This window comes from Chlorocebus sabaeus, chromosome X (genome assembly GCF_047675955.1).
Source record: "Chlorocebus sabaeus isolate Y175 chromosome X, mChlSab1.0.hap1, whole genome shotgun sequence".
Classification (NCBI taxonomy): domain Eukaryota; kingdom Metazoa; phylum Chordata; class Mammalia; order Primates; family Cercopithecidae; genus Chlorocebus; species Chlorocebus sabaeus.
Window position 1 is genome coordinate 1,121,811 of NC_132933.1, and position 15,054 is coordinate 1,136,864.

The following is a 15,054-nucleotide window of genomic DNA, read 5'->3' on the forward strand; positions in this document are numbered from 1 at the left end:
GATTATTTTGTCTTTTCTTTGCATATAATTATATTGCCTGCAAATAATAATAGCTTTGTTTTTTCTTTAACAACTTTATATTTTTCATTACTTTTTCTTATGTCACTGCATGGGATAAGAAGTCCAAGAAATTACTGAATAGTCATGGTGACAATACAGATCCTTGTATCATTCCTGATCTCAGATAGAAAGCTTCTAATATTTCACCATTACAATGTGGTTTGCTGTGGATGTTTGTAGATATCATTCATTAGGTTAAAGTCATTCACATATTTTCTACTTTGCTAACTGTTATTTTCTAAAGTCATGAATAGATGTATTTCTTCTATTTTTAATTGACAAATAATTGTATACATTTATGGGGTACAATATGATGTTTTGATATACATCTGTATCATGGAATGATTAAAATCAAGCTAATTAACAAACATTACCTAATATAATTATCATTTTTTGTGGTTGAAACACTTTATAATCATATTATTTTTATCATGTTAATGTCAAGAAATTCACTGGATAATTTTTTTAGTGCTAAACTAACCTTGGCAAACCCAACTTTATCATGATACCTTTCCTTTTTATAAATTACTAGATTTGTTTTGCTCATATTTTGTTTAGAACTTCAAAAAAAATCTATGTTCATGAGGGAGATCATCCTGTAACTTTCTTTTCTCATGACATCTTTGGTTTTGGTAAAAATGTTATGTTGACGTCATAAAATGTGGATTTATTTCTGGGTTCTCTATTCTGTACCATTGGTCTGTGTGTCTGTTTTCATACCAATATCATGCTGTTTGGGCTATTGTAATTTTGTATATTTTGAATTGAGGTAGTTTGATGCCTCCAGCTTTGTTCTTTCCAAATTTTTTTTTTTTTGGAAACAAAGTCTCATTCTGTCACCCAGGCTTCAGTGCAGTGGTGTGATCATAGCTCACTACAGCCTCAAACTTCTGGGCTTAAATGATCCTCCTACCTCAGTCCCCCAAGCTGCTGGGACTACAGGCTCACGCCACCAAACTTGGCTAATTTGAAAAAAAAATTTTTTTTTGTAGAGACAGGGTCTTGCTATGTTGCCCAGACTGGTCTCGAACTCCTGGCCTCAAGCAATCCTCCCACCTCAGCTTCCCAAAGTACTGGGATTACAGACATGAGCCACTATGTCCAGCCCAGATTTGTTCTTTTTGCTCAGTACTGCTTTGGATGGTCAAGGTCTTTTGTGGTTCCATATACATTTTAGGATTTTTTTTTTCTATTTCTGTGAAGACTGTAATTGATATACTGATATTTTCATAGAGAGTGCATTAAATCTGTAGATTACTTTGGGTAGCATGGTCATTTTAACAATATTAATTCTTCAGATCCATAAGCATTTTCTTTTTTTTTGAGATGGATTCTCACTCTGTTGCCCAGGCTGAAGTGCAGTGGCATGCTCTTGACTCATTGCAACCTCTGCCTCCCAGGTTCAAGCAATTCTCCTGCCTCCGCCTCCCAAGTAGCTGGGATTACAGTCATGCGCCACCACGCCCAGCTAATTTTTGTATTATTAGTAGAGATGGAGTTTCCCCATGTTGATCAGGCTGGTCTCGAACTCCCGACCTCAGGTGATCCACCCGCCTCAGCCTCCCAAAGTGCTGGGATTACAGGTGTCAGCTACCGTGTCCGGCCAGATCCATGAGCATTTTAATAATATTAATTCTTCTTTCCATTTGTTTGTGTCCTCTTCAGTTCTTTTTATCAGTGTTTTGTAGTTTAGTTTTCATTGTACAGGTCTTTCACCTCTTTGGTTAAATTTATCCCTGGGAAATTTTTTGTAGCTATTGTAAATGGGATTACTTTCTTCCTTTCTTTTTCAGCTAGCTCATTGTTGATGTATAGAAATGCTACAGATTTTTGTATGTTGATTTTGTATCCTGCAAAATTACTGAATTCATTTATCAGTTCCAAGAGTTTTTTGGTAGCATCTTTAAATTTTTCTGTATTTAATATTATGTCATGTGCAAATAGAATTTGTCTTCTTCTTTTCCAATTTGGATATCTTTTATTTCTTTCTTTTACCTGATTGCTCTGGCCAGTACGTCCAGTAATATGTTGAATAAAAGTGGCGAAAGTGGGCATTCTTTTCTTGTTCTAGTTCTTAGAGGAAAGGCTTTCGGCATTTCCCCATTCTCTATCATGTTGGCTGTGGGTTTGTCATATATGGCTTTATTATTTTGAGGTATGTTCCTTATATGCCTAGTTTGTTAATAGTTTTTTTTAATCATGAAGGGATGTTGAATTTTATCAAATGCTTTTTATCATCTCTATTGAGATGATCATATGGTTTTTATCCTTGATTCTGTTGATGTAATGTGTCTCATTATTGCATCCCTGAGGTTAATCCCACTTGATCATGTTGATCATTCTAGAATGAGTTAATTCCCTCCTCTTCATTTTTTGGGGGATAGTTTGAGAAGCATTGGTGTCACTTCTTCTTCAAATGTTTGGTAGAATTCAGCAGTAAAGCCATCAAGTTATTATTGATTCAATCTCATTACTCATTATTGGTTTGTTCAGGTTTTCTAGTTCTTTCTGATTCAATCTTGGTAGGTTTTACATGTCCAGGAATTTATCCTTTTCCTCTAGGTTTTCAAATTTGTTAATGTATAATTGTTCAAAACAATCTCTAACAACCCTTTGTATTTCTTTGGTATCTATTGTAATGTCTCCTTTTTCAGTTCTAATTTTATTTATCTGAGCATTCTTTGCTTTTTCTTACTCTAGTTACTAAGTGACTAAACCACTTAGTCTATTGGTTTATTGATTTTGTTTATCTTTTTGAAGAACCAACTTTTTCTGTAGTTCTGATGTGATCTTTATTATTTATTTCCTTATACTATTTTTCAGTTTCTTTTGCTCTTGCTTTTATAGTTTCTTTTTTCTTTTTAATTTTTGTGGGTACATGGTAGGTGTGTATATATGGGTACATGAGATGTTTTGATACAGGCATACAATGTGAAATAAGCACACCATGGAGAATGGGGTATCCATCCCCTCAAGCATTTATTCTTCATGTTACAAACAATCCAATTACACTCTTTTCATTATTAAAAAATGTACAATTAAGTTATTATTGACTATAGTCACCCTGTTGTGTGATCAAATATTAGGTCTTATTCTTTCTAATGAATTTGTGTATCTATTAACCATCCCCACCTCCCCCACAGCCCCCCACCCTGACTACCTTTCCCAGCCTCTGACAACTATTCTTCCACTCTTTATGCCTGTAAGTTCAATCATTTTGATTTTTAGATTCCACAAATAAGTGAGGACATGTGATGTTTGTCTTTCTGTACCTGGCTTCTTTCACTTAACCTCCTTAATGACCTTCAGTTCAATGCATGTTGTTGCATGATGGGATCTCATTCTTTTTTATGGCTAAAGAATACTCCATCGTATATATGTACCACATTTTCTGTATCTATTTATCTGTCGATGGGCACTTTGGTTGCTTCCAAATCTTGGCTATTGTGAACAGTGCTGCAGCAAACATAGGAGTGCAGGTATCTCTTTGATACACTGATTTCCTTCCTTTGGGGTATATACCCAGCAATTGGATTGCTGGATCATATGGTAGCTCGATTTTTAGTTTTCTAAGGAACCTCCAAACTTCTCCATAGTGGTTGTACTAATTTACATTCCTACCAACAGTGTACAAAGGTTCCCTTTTCTCCACATCCTCACAAGCATTTGTTATTGCTTGCCTTTTGGATACAAACCATATTAACTGGGGTGAGAAGATAATCTCATTGTAGTTTTTAAATATATTTTTTATTTTAACTTTTGTTTTAAGTTCAGGGGTACATGTGTAGGTTTATTAAATAGGTAAACTTGTGTCATAGGGGTTTGTTGACTATTTCATCACCCAGGTATTAAGCCTCTTATCCATTAGTTATTTTTCTGATCCTTTCCCTGCTACCATCCTCTGCCCGCCAATAGGCCCCAGTGTCTATTGCTCCCCTCTATGTGTCCATGTGTTCTCATCGTTTATCTCTGACTTATAAGTGAGAACACGTGGCATTGGGTTTTCTGTTATTGTGTTAGTTTGCTAAGGGCAATGGCCTCCAGCTCTGTATATGTTCCTGCAAAGGACATGATCTCATTAATTTTTATGGCTGCATAGTATTCCATGGTGTATATGGACCACATTTTCTTTATCCAATCTGTCATTGATGGACATTTAGGTTGATTCCATGTCTTTGCTATTGTGAGTAGTGCTGAAATGAACATATGTGTACATGTGTCTTTATGTTAGAATGATTTATATTCCTTTGAGTATATATCCAGTGATGGGACTGCTGGGTTGAGTGGTATTTCTGTTTTTCAGTCTTTGAGAAATCACCACACTGTTTTCCACAATGGTTGAACTAATTTACATTCCCAAAAACAGTTTGTAAGCATTCCCTTTTCTCTGCAACCTCACCAGCATCTGTTATTTTTTGACTTTTTAATAATAACCATTCTGACTGGTGTGGGATGACATATTATTGTGGTTTTGATTTACATTTCTTTAGTGATCAGTGATGTTGAGCTTTTTGGTATGCTTGTTGGCTGCATGTATGTCTCTTTTGAGACAGTTTTGATTTGCATTTCTCAGATGATCAATAACATTCAGCACCTTTTCATATGCCTATTTGTCACATGTTTGTCTTCTTTTGAGAAATGTGTATTCAAATCTTTGTTCCATCTTTTAATCAGATTATTAGATTTTTTTTTTTTCCTAGAGAGTTGTTTGAGCTTCTTAAATATTTTGTTTATTAATCCCTTGTCAGATGGGTAGTTTGCAAGTATTTTCTCCCATTCTGTGGGTTGTCTCTTCACTTTGTTGATTGTATTCTTTGTTGTGCAGAAGTTTTTCAAGTTCATGTAATCCCATTTGTCCATTTTTGCTTTGGTTGTCTGTACTTTTGGTGTATTGCTGAAGAAGTTTTTGCCCAGGCAAATGTCTTAGAGATTTTCCCTGATGTTTTCTTGTAGTAGTTTCATAGTTTGATGTCTTAGCCTTTTTTCCCTAATGTTTTCTGGTAGTAGTTTTATAGTTTGATGTCTTATATTTAAGTGTTTAATCCATTTTAATTTGACTTTTGTACATGGTGAGAGATAGGGGTCTTCGTTTCATTCTTCTGGGTATGGATATCTAGTTTTCCCGGCGCCATTTATTTATGTGCCTGTCTTTTTCCCAGTGTATGTTCTTGGCACCTTTGTCAAAAATGAGTTCACTGTAGGTGTGTGGATTTGTTTCTGAGTTCCCTATTCTGTTCCTTTGGTCTATGTGTCTGTTTTTATGCCAGTACCATGCTGTTTGGTTACTGTAGCTCTGTAGTATAATTTGAAGTCAGGTGATGTGATTCTTCCAGTTTTGTTCTTTTTGCTTAGGATAGTTTTGGCTATTCTGGGTCTTTTATGGTTCCATACAAATTTTAGGATTTTTTTCTATTTCTGCGAAGACTATAATAGGTATTTTGGTAGGGATTGCATTGAATCTGTAGATTGCTTTGGGTAGTATGGACACTTTAATAATGTTGATTCTTCCAATACATGAACATGGAATATTTTTCTATTTTTTGGTGTACTCTTCAATTTCTTTCAATAGTGTCTCATAGTTTTCATTATAGAGGTCTTTCACTTCTTTGGTTAAGTTAATTCCTAGGTATTTAAGTTTATGTGTGGCTACTGTAAATGGGATTACTTTTAAATTTCTTTTGCAGATTGTTCACTGTTGGCATATAGAAATGCTACTGATTTTTCTATGTTGATTTTGTGGCCTGCAACTTTACTGAATTCGTGTATTAATTCTAATAGTTTTCTTGTGTAGTCTTTAGATTTTTCCTAATATAAGGCAGAGGAGCCTCACTCCATAGCTACCACCACCCCAGGCCATGGGGAGTACTGTCTGCGCATGTTCCCTTAAGGCCCAAGGGCACTTTGGGAAGCTTGCAATGAATGCTGTCATATAAGAGAAAAAGTGCCTTCCTTTACTCTGATCCCATCTGCATTCTATCTGTCATAAATCTCTTAAAGTATCTGGCACGTGGATTATACCTATGCCTTTGATTCAGATTTTTCCCTATATTTATGTTCTTTGATGACTTCAAAAGGGTCTGGTAGTGGAAAGGGAGTTAAGGGCTTGTGCTCACACATGCAAGTCCCACAATAAGACGTTATTCCATAATAGTTTCTAAGAATTATTAAGTACTTTGTGTGTTCTAGGCAGTATTCTAAGTCCTTTCCGGAAGTCCTGTGAAACAGGTTCCATTATTGGCTTCACTTTACAAATTAGGAAACTGAGACATAGAGAGGGTAAGTAACTTGTCTAGTGCCACACAGCTAATACATGGTGGTGTAGGGATTTACAACTAGACAGTCTGACGTCAGAGTGGTTTTTAACCAGTACTTGTACATCTTTAAACATATGTAAACGTGGATATATACATATATACATACACATATATGTATATATAATATGTATGCTTAATTCCATCAGTCTCTGTCACATTTATTCTGAGCTGGGAGTTGTCCTTGCATTTTAAGATGTTGTCGAATTTTAAGTTTATTTCTTAGAGGCCTCCTGACTTTTCACACCTCCAAGCTCTTGAGAGCTGAGGGCTGCTTTGCTCTGGCCTCCACATGCTGGGAGCACTTGCTGGACTCCTCTGCACCACTCAACACCGTTGGCCGTTCTTTCCTTCCTGAGGCTTTCATGGCACCATACCCCCGAAGTTTCCTCATTAATCTGTAGTTGCTCTTTCTCAAGATACTTCACTGATTTATCTCTTAGTTCTTTGAATCTTAGGATTCTCTAGAGTTTTATACTTTTCTCAACACTTGCAACCTAGATAGTTTCATCTACTCTTACGGTTTTGACTGCCATCTCTAAGCTGCTAAATTCCCCCAAATTATATCTCATTTGAGTTCAGGCCCAGATATCTTGTTGCCTTCTGAACATCTTCTCTTTAAATTCAACAAGTATTCTAAATTTTAATATCACATTGTTTATTGCATCCATCTGATGAGTTTCTAATCCTGGATAAATCCAAATGTCCTTTCTATGCATGCCTCTATCTGAGTAGCTTTTCTGGTCACAGACCTCAATTGAGCCCTTAATGCTGCTCCACAAGGCAATTGTTTCTCTGTTCACCCTGTTCTCCTGCTCATTACAAGGAATATTTCAAACCTCTCTCCTCTCCTCAAACCTCCAGCTCAGAAGATTTATGTAATAAATGCAACAAGCATTTGTTAATTCCTTGCTATATCTCCTCCTAATTCACAGAGAACTCAAGCCATCGACTAGAAACTTCTTCAAAATCTGGTCTGATTTTTCATCTGTTGGGGAAATGTGTTCTGACTGCCCAGCTAGACTCTAATAGCAACTGTTGTGTTATGCTTCTCTTCCTCTCTGGACTCTAGTTTCAGTTGATATTGTTCTGCATTTCTCACCACCTTGGCTTATTTCTTGCAGCTGATGTAGAAGGCCAATCCTTAAGACACCGAGACAAGCGACTTAGTTTAAATTTGGTAAGTTCAACACTCAGGTTCCTTTATGCATCAATTTTACCAAAATTAGCCTGATCTATATATATTCCCTTGAAATCTTTAAGATTCAACACTCTGAGTGTCTGAGGACTCTTCCAGTCTCCCCCTGAAGACTTGAACTTGCTTGGGAACTACAGGACTTGCTCAACTTGGTATAGCTACTTAAGGCATCACTTTATACTTAAAGTATTTGCATAAATTCATAACCCTCTGTCTTCTAGTGTCAGATCTTGGAGAGTTATCACCTGTACTAAAACGATAAGTCCAGAGGCAGAACTTGAGCTAGAGGCTTGTCTGACTTTGCTGAGGTAGTTCAGAGTTATACTTGGCTAGTTTGGAACTGAAACCATATGTGCAGCTTTGGCTGCCCTCTGATAGCCGTTTCCATGACTGGTCTGTGGTTCCCAATCTGCATCTATTCTTTTGCAGCCATGCAGGTTCTCCCCAATGTACCCCACAGCTTCAGCCAGTATCGAAGACAGCTATGTGCCCATGAGCCCCCAGGCTGGTGCCTCTGGTCTTGGACCCCACTGCAGCCCTGATGACTACATTCCAATGAACTCAGGAAGCATCTCAAGCCAGTTGCCTGAGCTACCTGCAGACCTGGAACCTCCCCCAGTGAATAGAGATCTCAAGCCTCAGAGGAAACGTAAGCACTTGACCAGACCTGCTGTATAGGGGGAGGGGAGCAAGGTTCCAGTGGTTGCATAGAAAAGGTTTCTGTAAAGGAAGACCTAGAGAAACCATCTCAGAGGGCTGGAAAGTATAAGGTCAGGAAAGAAGTGGCTGGGATGGAATAGGAAGGGCTGGGGCACCTTGCTGCCTCAGATTGTCATGATAATAGGAGTTGGGGGACTTACAGGCACTGTGGCCTTGCAAATACAGCTGACAAAGTCAAGTTCATTCCAGAGGGCTCATCTTTGGCTGTTTCCCTAACAAGCCCAGGAATAAGTGATGGTGGATTAGAATGGAATCCCACCTGGCATCTCCCCATTAGACAGCACTTGAATGTAATCATAGTGGCAGCCTCTGTAAAGCCTTTGACACTGATTCCTGAAGGTCAGACCCAGTCACATGCAGTTTATCACTCATCGTTCTGTGCATGCCCATCAGCAGAGGTATTCAGGGGTAGAAGAGGATTTTGGCAATAATTAGGCTGACTCCTCTGTGCAGAGGGTGCCTTGCAGCTTCTGTCTTACTCCCAGGCAGCTTCTCTGGTCTGTTGAGCAGCATGGACAGATAGGGAGATAGATAGGAAAAGAGGGAAAGAGGAAGAGCAGGTCAGAGTGACTTATTAACTTCATTCTTACTCATCTTGCTCTTCCCAGTTGGCTGTGTGATTACAAGGGAGCATTGGTAGAATGACTGATCTCTTGTCCATTCCGACTTCTCTTTGCTCTTTAGAAAGCAAAAAAAGTCACTTCAGGTGGCTGTGCCCAAAGACCACTACTTAGTGCCAACTAAGACCACTACTCATGCCTGGTCTACTCCAGGCGTATTCCCTTACATTTCAGTCAAACTACATTTATACATTTCCAGTGCATGTGCTGCATATGTAGTGCTGTGGTAGGCACTGAGTGGGATACAAAGATGAGGAAGCAAGGAGGCTTTTTCAGTCTGAGGGGGAGGAAGATATGTAAAATCCACCTGGACCACAAAATAGGATTATAAAATCGGTGCTAAGTAGGAGAACAGAGCCTATCTTATGAGGTTCAGAGGAAATAGCCATTAATTCTGGTCAGAAACAACAACAGAATTTTCTGTGATGTTGGAAATAATGACTATTGAACCCTTGAAATTTGGCTAATGTGACTGAGGAACTACATTTTAAATTGTATTTAATTTTAATAAATTTACATATATGTGTAAATAGGCACGTGTGGCTAGTTGTCATGACAATGGACAGCGCAGCTCTGCAGGACCTTGTCATAGGCAACAGAAGATGTCTGATAGACTCAGGGTTGGAGATTTAGTGAGTGGATGCAAAGGTGGATACCTGGGCCAGGACTAACTCAGGAAGATGGGCCACTGAGGTGGAATAAGGTTTGGGGCAGGTACCAAGTGCTTTTCTAGGTGCCGAGGCTACTGCAGTGAACAGACCAGATACACCCCTGTTCTCCTGGAGCACAGTTTAGGCCCAGGTAAATCATAGATGAGTATATTATCACAAACTGGGGCTGTACTGTGAAGGGTAAGTACAAGAACTTGAGAGCCCAGGCTGTGGGGCCTGATCTTGTCTGGAGGCAAAGAGATGGGGAAGAATGTTCTAGGCAGAAGGATCATCAGGTGGACAATGGATTGTAGGTGGGGAAGACTAGGACCTGGGTGATCATCTCTGCCTGTGATAAGAAAGGTAACATTTCCACTTCAGACACATTGGGTGTGAGGTAATAGGTGTTGCAATTCCACAAGGTCAGAGACTTTCATCTGCTTTGTTCATCCTGTGCCTTTGACACCTAGAAGCACGCATGATATACGGAGACTTCTTAATAATGCCTTGCCACGTTGTTAACCTCCAGCAGGTAATGTGACCATTTGCTCAGTATTTGTCTTTACTCTCAGTGAGGCAGGGAAGAGGAGGACAGTGAAATTCACACTCATCATCGGTGCTGCCTATTAGTAAATGTGAATTTGGTGTGCTGGGAAAGTGAAATGTCATAGTTTTATAACCTTTAGATTCTGGCCTTGACCTCCTGGATGTTGCACACTGTCTTGTAGCACGGCCACCTCCTCTGGACCTGAGAAACCTCTCCACTATCCGGGAACATGCATCTCTTACCAGGACCCGCACTGTGCCTTGGTAAGACCCATTGCTCAAAAGAGCCTCATCCAGCACAAACATGCCTGGTGTGTGTTAGGCCTCTGATTAAATGTAGTTGAAGCCCATTTGATCTAGTTTAAGCCAAAGGAGGGGTGAGGTTTATTATCGAGAGCAAGAGCTGTTTTATAGATCACAAAGGAAGGAATATGACTGGGTCTCCCAGGACCCTGGAATCAGGAACTAGTGTGCTGTCGGGAACCCAAGGAATCTGCTCACTTCTGCTTCACTCTTCACATCTGTGCATTTCTTTGTCTTTGCAGTATTCTTTTCTCTGTTGCACAAACCCCATGGTCAAAGATAGCTGTACCATACCCCCTGAACTTGTTTACATGCTACAACTGCAGTACCAATAGATGGGCTCTGAATTCAGATTTCCTGGGGAGAGAGAATTGTGTTCCCCAGTCTCAGTGGAACTGGCTATGGCCCAAGCCCAACTTTGTGAATGGGGTAGGACAAGGGAGTTCCCAGGTTCATGGGCTGGGTAGACAAACTTCAAAATGTAGTTGCACCCTTTCATCTCACCTTTTAGAAGTTGCCTATTTAGTCCTGAGCGTGGCTCAGGAGTTTCTTGGTTCACTCTAAATGCCACAAAACACAATTGCATTGTAAAGCAGAATTCTGCAATGAGCTGTATTTCCAGTCAAGACTGTGACTCAGCTCATGCTTCTGACTCAGAAAAAGGATGGAAGTTGATTAGCGGTGTTGTGTCCTATCAGAGGAATGGCCATACATCCTCACTTTTCCTTACATTGAATAGAAACAAGAAGGCCCCAAAGGAGTTTATTTTTTTCTAAATGGTATGATGCCCTCGTCCATTTAGAAAGCTCATGAACTGTGTCACATAGAGGGCCTGAGAAAAAGCAGCCTTTGTGAATTGGGAGCCATTTGCCCCAAAGTGGAGCAGAAACTGTTGGGCATTTTCTGCGTCTTCAGGAATTGCTTTGGCCGGAAGGAAGTTGTGTCTGGAAGAGGAGGACTGAAACCCCATGAGGGCCATGTTAGTTCCTGGCTGGCTTTCAGAGCAGCTGTAAGACATTGCTTTGACCTCATCTATATTTTTATTCTTAGCAGTCGAACCAGCTTTCTCTCTCCAGAAAGAAATGGTATTAATTCTGCAAGATTTTTTGCTAATCCTGTTTCCAGAGAAGAGGAAGAAAGCTACATCGAAATGGTAATCTTATATTTTTCACACTCTTCTTATCCTTCACCCCAACCTATATTCTTATGAGCTCATTAAAAAGGAAACACAGCCTTCAGTAAGCCCTGTGCAATTTTAAAACAACCACTTGACCGTAAAACCAGGCCATAAGCTTTTCTAGACTTGGAACAAATCAATTTGGAGTTAGCTTTTTTTCTTGCAACATTCGACTCCTCATACCATTTTGAGATTGCAGTATTTCAAGATAGCCCAGGGCTGAGGCTTGCTTAATTTGAAAATGGAAATGCCCGCAATTCTTTTCACCGAGGCTGTGATGTCCTGTTTGACCTCAATAGGTTTGTAGTTCTCTGGATGTCCAGAGTTTAAATTGTAAAAACTCAACATATTGCATGTTCCCTTCCACCAGAACACCTGGTGGCCCTGTCCTGACTGTTTCTGAACCTTCCTGGAGGATGAATCACTTAGAGTCCCATTGGGAAAGGTACAGTGCCCTGGACTGTGAGTGTGTATTAGCCTCTGGAAGACTCCTATTATGGGATCTTTCTATAGACCTGAGTGGATGCAGACTTGATTAACCATTCGCAGTTAAAGAGTCCTGATGTTTCCCTTCTAGCCTGTTGTTCCTTCTATTCTCTTCATCTTGGATGCTATTGAGAACATGGGCTTTTGAAGGTGGAGAGGGACTTTTAGAACCTCTGGCAATTAGAAGATACTTTAGCCATGACAGTGCCTGTTCTGCAATTTAGACATGTAGGGAACTCAAGAGAGCTTCTGTTCGAACTGTGAAATTTTGAAGAGATCTTAGAAGGACAGTGTTCAAGGCACTGTGACAACATACTCTTGAGAAGACATTTCTGCCTTCCTATATGCAAGGATAATCAGCAACTGAAAATCTAAAAATAGTAATCTCCAGTTAAGCTATAACTAAGTGCTTCATTTTGCCTTCTTATTTTATTCAAATTGTGCTGTAAGTACACTTAACCATATGCAGATGCAAAGTGACTCATACACAAATCTGTTACGGTCTTCCCAATATTTCTCACACTTAGTAATGGCCCTTGGGAAATTTCTAGAAGAAAACACTCTTATAAAGTGATGCTTAACAGCTGTGCTCTCTCTCCAGAGAACAGAAAAAGGAAGTGAATCTAAAACCCAATGGAAGCAAGTGCAGAGTCATTCCAGACACCAACAGTTCATTTCTGATCTTTCATGTTGTGAGAAAGATCAGTGTTTCATTAACAACAAAGTTAAGAATCGTTGGTTTGCCTAGGTTTATGATCACTGATCAATGACTGTCTCTGTGTATTAGTAGGCAACATGACACAGCAGATTAAGAACCCAGAACACTGGCTGATAGTAGCTATGATCTTGGGAACTGTCATATAAAAATGTTTAAAGGCTATCCCTCTTGTTCAATTGTGTTTTTTTAACTTTAGTAATAAGACAGTTTCATATGACTTTGATTTACATTATTTCACTTGTGCCACATAACAGTCCAATATGGTAGTCAAACCTAGTATGATTTGGCTTTGATTTTGCGCATAAGTGTATATGTTAAGTTGTTTTTTTTTTTTTTCTCTTTAAGGGCAAGTTCTGATCTGAATGTAGTAATTAAGGCCAGGGGCTGAAACACGGTTTTGCTTTACTGAAATACAAGTTTTGCCATATATTCTTCTTTAAATGTTTGTGAAATTATAGAAAATTTAGAAGAATAAACATAATTTTAATATATGGGATTTCTTCTCTATCACTTTTTCAAGCCCTTTAGTTTCAATAGTTTTGTAAGGCTTTTATAGTAGAGTTCTAGACTCTTAAATCTCACATTAATTTTATATTATGGTATTACATTACTTTTAAGTTTTTAGATCATTTTTACATCATACAGTGAAATTGACTTTCTCTCGGTGTGCAGTTCTACGAGTTTGAACATATATAGAGATTTGTGTAACCACCACCATGATCAGAATACACAACAGTTCCAAAATCCCTCATGCTACCTCTTTACAGCCACATCCTCCCTTCACCTGTAACCCCTAGCAACCACTGATCTGTTCTTCATGATTGTAGTATTGTCCTTTCAAGAATGCCACAAAAATAGAATCATACAGTACCTTTTAAAACTGGCTTCTTTCACTCAGAATGTTTTTTTTAAATTCATCCATTGTTACATGTATTAATAGCTCCTTCCATTTTATTGCTGAGCAGTGTTCAAGCATATGGATGTGTCACATCTTGTTTGTCCCCTCACCCATGGAATGACATTTGGATTTTTTTTCAAGTTTTTAGGCAATTAGAACTGTTAGAAGCTTTCTTTTGCAGTTTTCAAAAAATACTTTTCTTGTAGTAAAGTTCTACTTTCTGTCTCTATGAACTTACCTAATTCTAGGTACCTCATATAAGTGGAGTCATACAATATTTGTCCTTTTGTGTTTGTCTTCTTTCATTTCGTCTAGTGTTTTCAAGATTCATCCATATTGTAGGATATATCAGAATTTCATTTCTTTTTAAGGCTGAGTAATATTTAACTGTATAGACCACATTTTGTTCATCCATTCATCTGCTAATGGGCATTTAGGGTTGTTCCTACCATTGTCTATTATGAATAGTGCTGCTATAAACATTGGCATACAAGTGTATGTTTGACTTCCTGCTTTCAATTTGTTTGTATATATATGTAGAAGTAGAATTTCTGGATCATATGGTAATTCTATACTTAACTTTTTAAGGAGCTACCAAACTTGTTTTCCACAGTGACTGCACCATTTTACATTACTGCCAGTAATGCACAAGGGTTCCAATTTCTCCACATCCTCACTAACACTTTTTATTTATCTTTTTTTTTTTTTTTTTTTTGGAGACAGAGTCTCTCTCTATTGCCCAGGCTGGAGTGCAGTGGCACAGTCTCGGTTCACTGCAACCTCCACCTCCCAGGTTCAAGCGATCCTCCTAACTCAGTCTCCCAAGTAGCTGGAATTACAGGCGTGTACCACCATGCCTGGCTAATTTTTGTATTTTTAGTAGAGATGGGTTTTCACCATGTTGGCAAAGCTGATCTCAAACTCCAGACCTCATGTGATCTGCATGCCTTGGACTCCCAAAGTGCTGGGATTATAGGCGTGAGCCATCACGCCTGACCTATTTATCATTTTTTATAATAGATATCCTAATGGGTGTGAATTGGTATCTCATTGTGGTTTTCATATGCATTTCCCTAATGATTAATGAACATCTTTTTATCTACTTATTGGCCATTTATATATCTTCTTTGGAGAATTGTCTATTCAAGTCCTTTGCATATTTTTAAGTTAGATTGTTTCTTTTTTTGTTGTTGTTTAGTTATAGGAATTTTTTTAATGTATTCCGGATGTTAACCCCTTATCAGATACATGATTTCCAAATATTTTCTCTCATTCTGTGGGTTCTCTTTTCACTCTCTTGATAGTGTCCTTTGATGCACAGAAGTTTTTGATTTCAAAATTTTCTTTCCTTTTATTGCCTTGCTTTT

General features: G+C 38.6%; 1 protein-coding gene across 2 annotated transcripts in view; it reads left to right on the forward strand.

Annotated features, from left to right (window-relative positions):
- Positions 1 to 15,054, forward strand: part of GAB3 (GRB2 associated binding protein 3) — a 77,441-nt gene that overhangs the window by 47,597 nt on the left and 14,790 nt on the right. For both annotated transcript variants that reach the window (XM_007993177.3, XM_007993179.3), the window contains exons 5-8: positions 7,496 to 7,551; positions 7,999 to 8,218; positions 10,288 to 10,369; positions 11,459 to 11,561. In XM_007993177.3, coding sequence (XP_007991368.2) covers positions 7,496 to 7,551; positions 7,999 to 8,218; positions 10,288 to 10,369; positions 11,459 to 11,561 — 461 coding nt within the window. The remainder of the gene's footprint in view (positions 1 to 7,495; positions 7,552 to 7,998; positions 8,219 to 10,287; positions 10,370 to 11,458; positions 11,562 to 15,054) is intronic.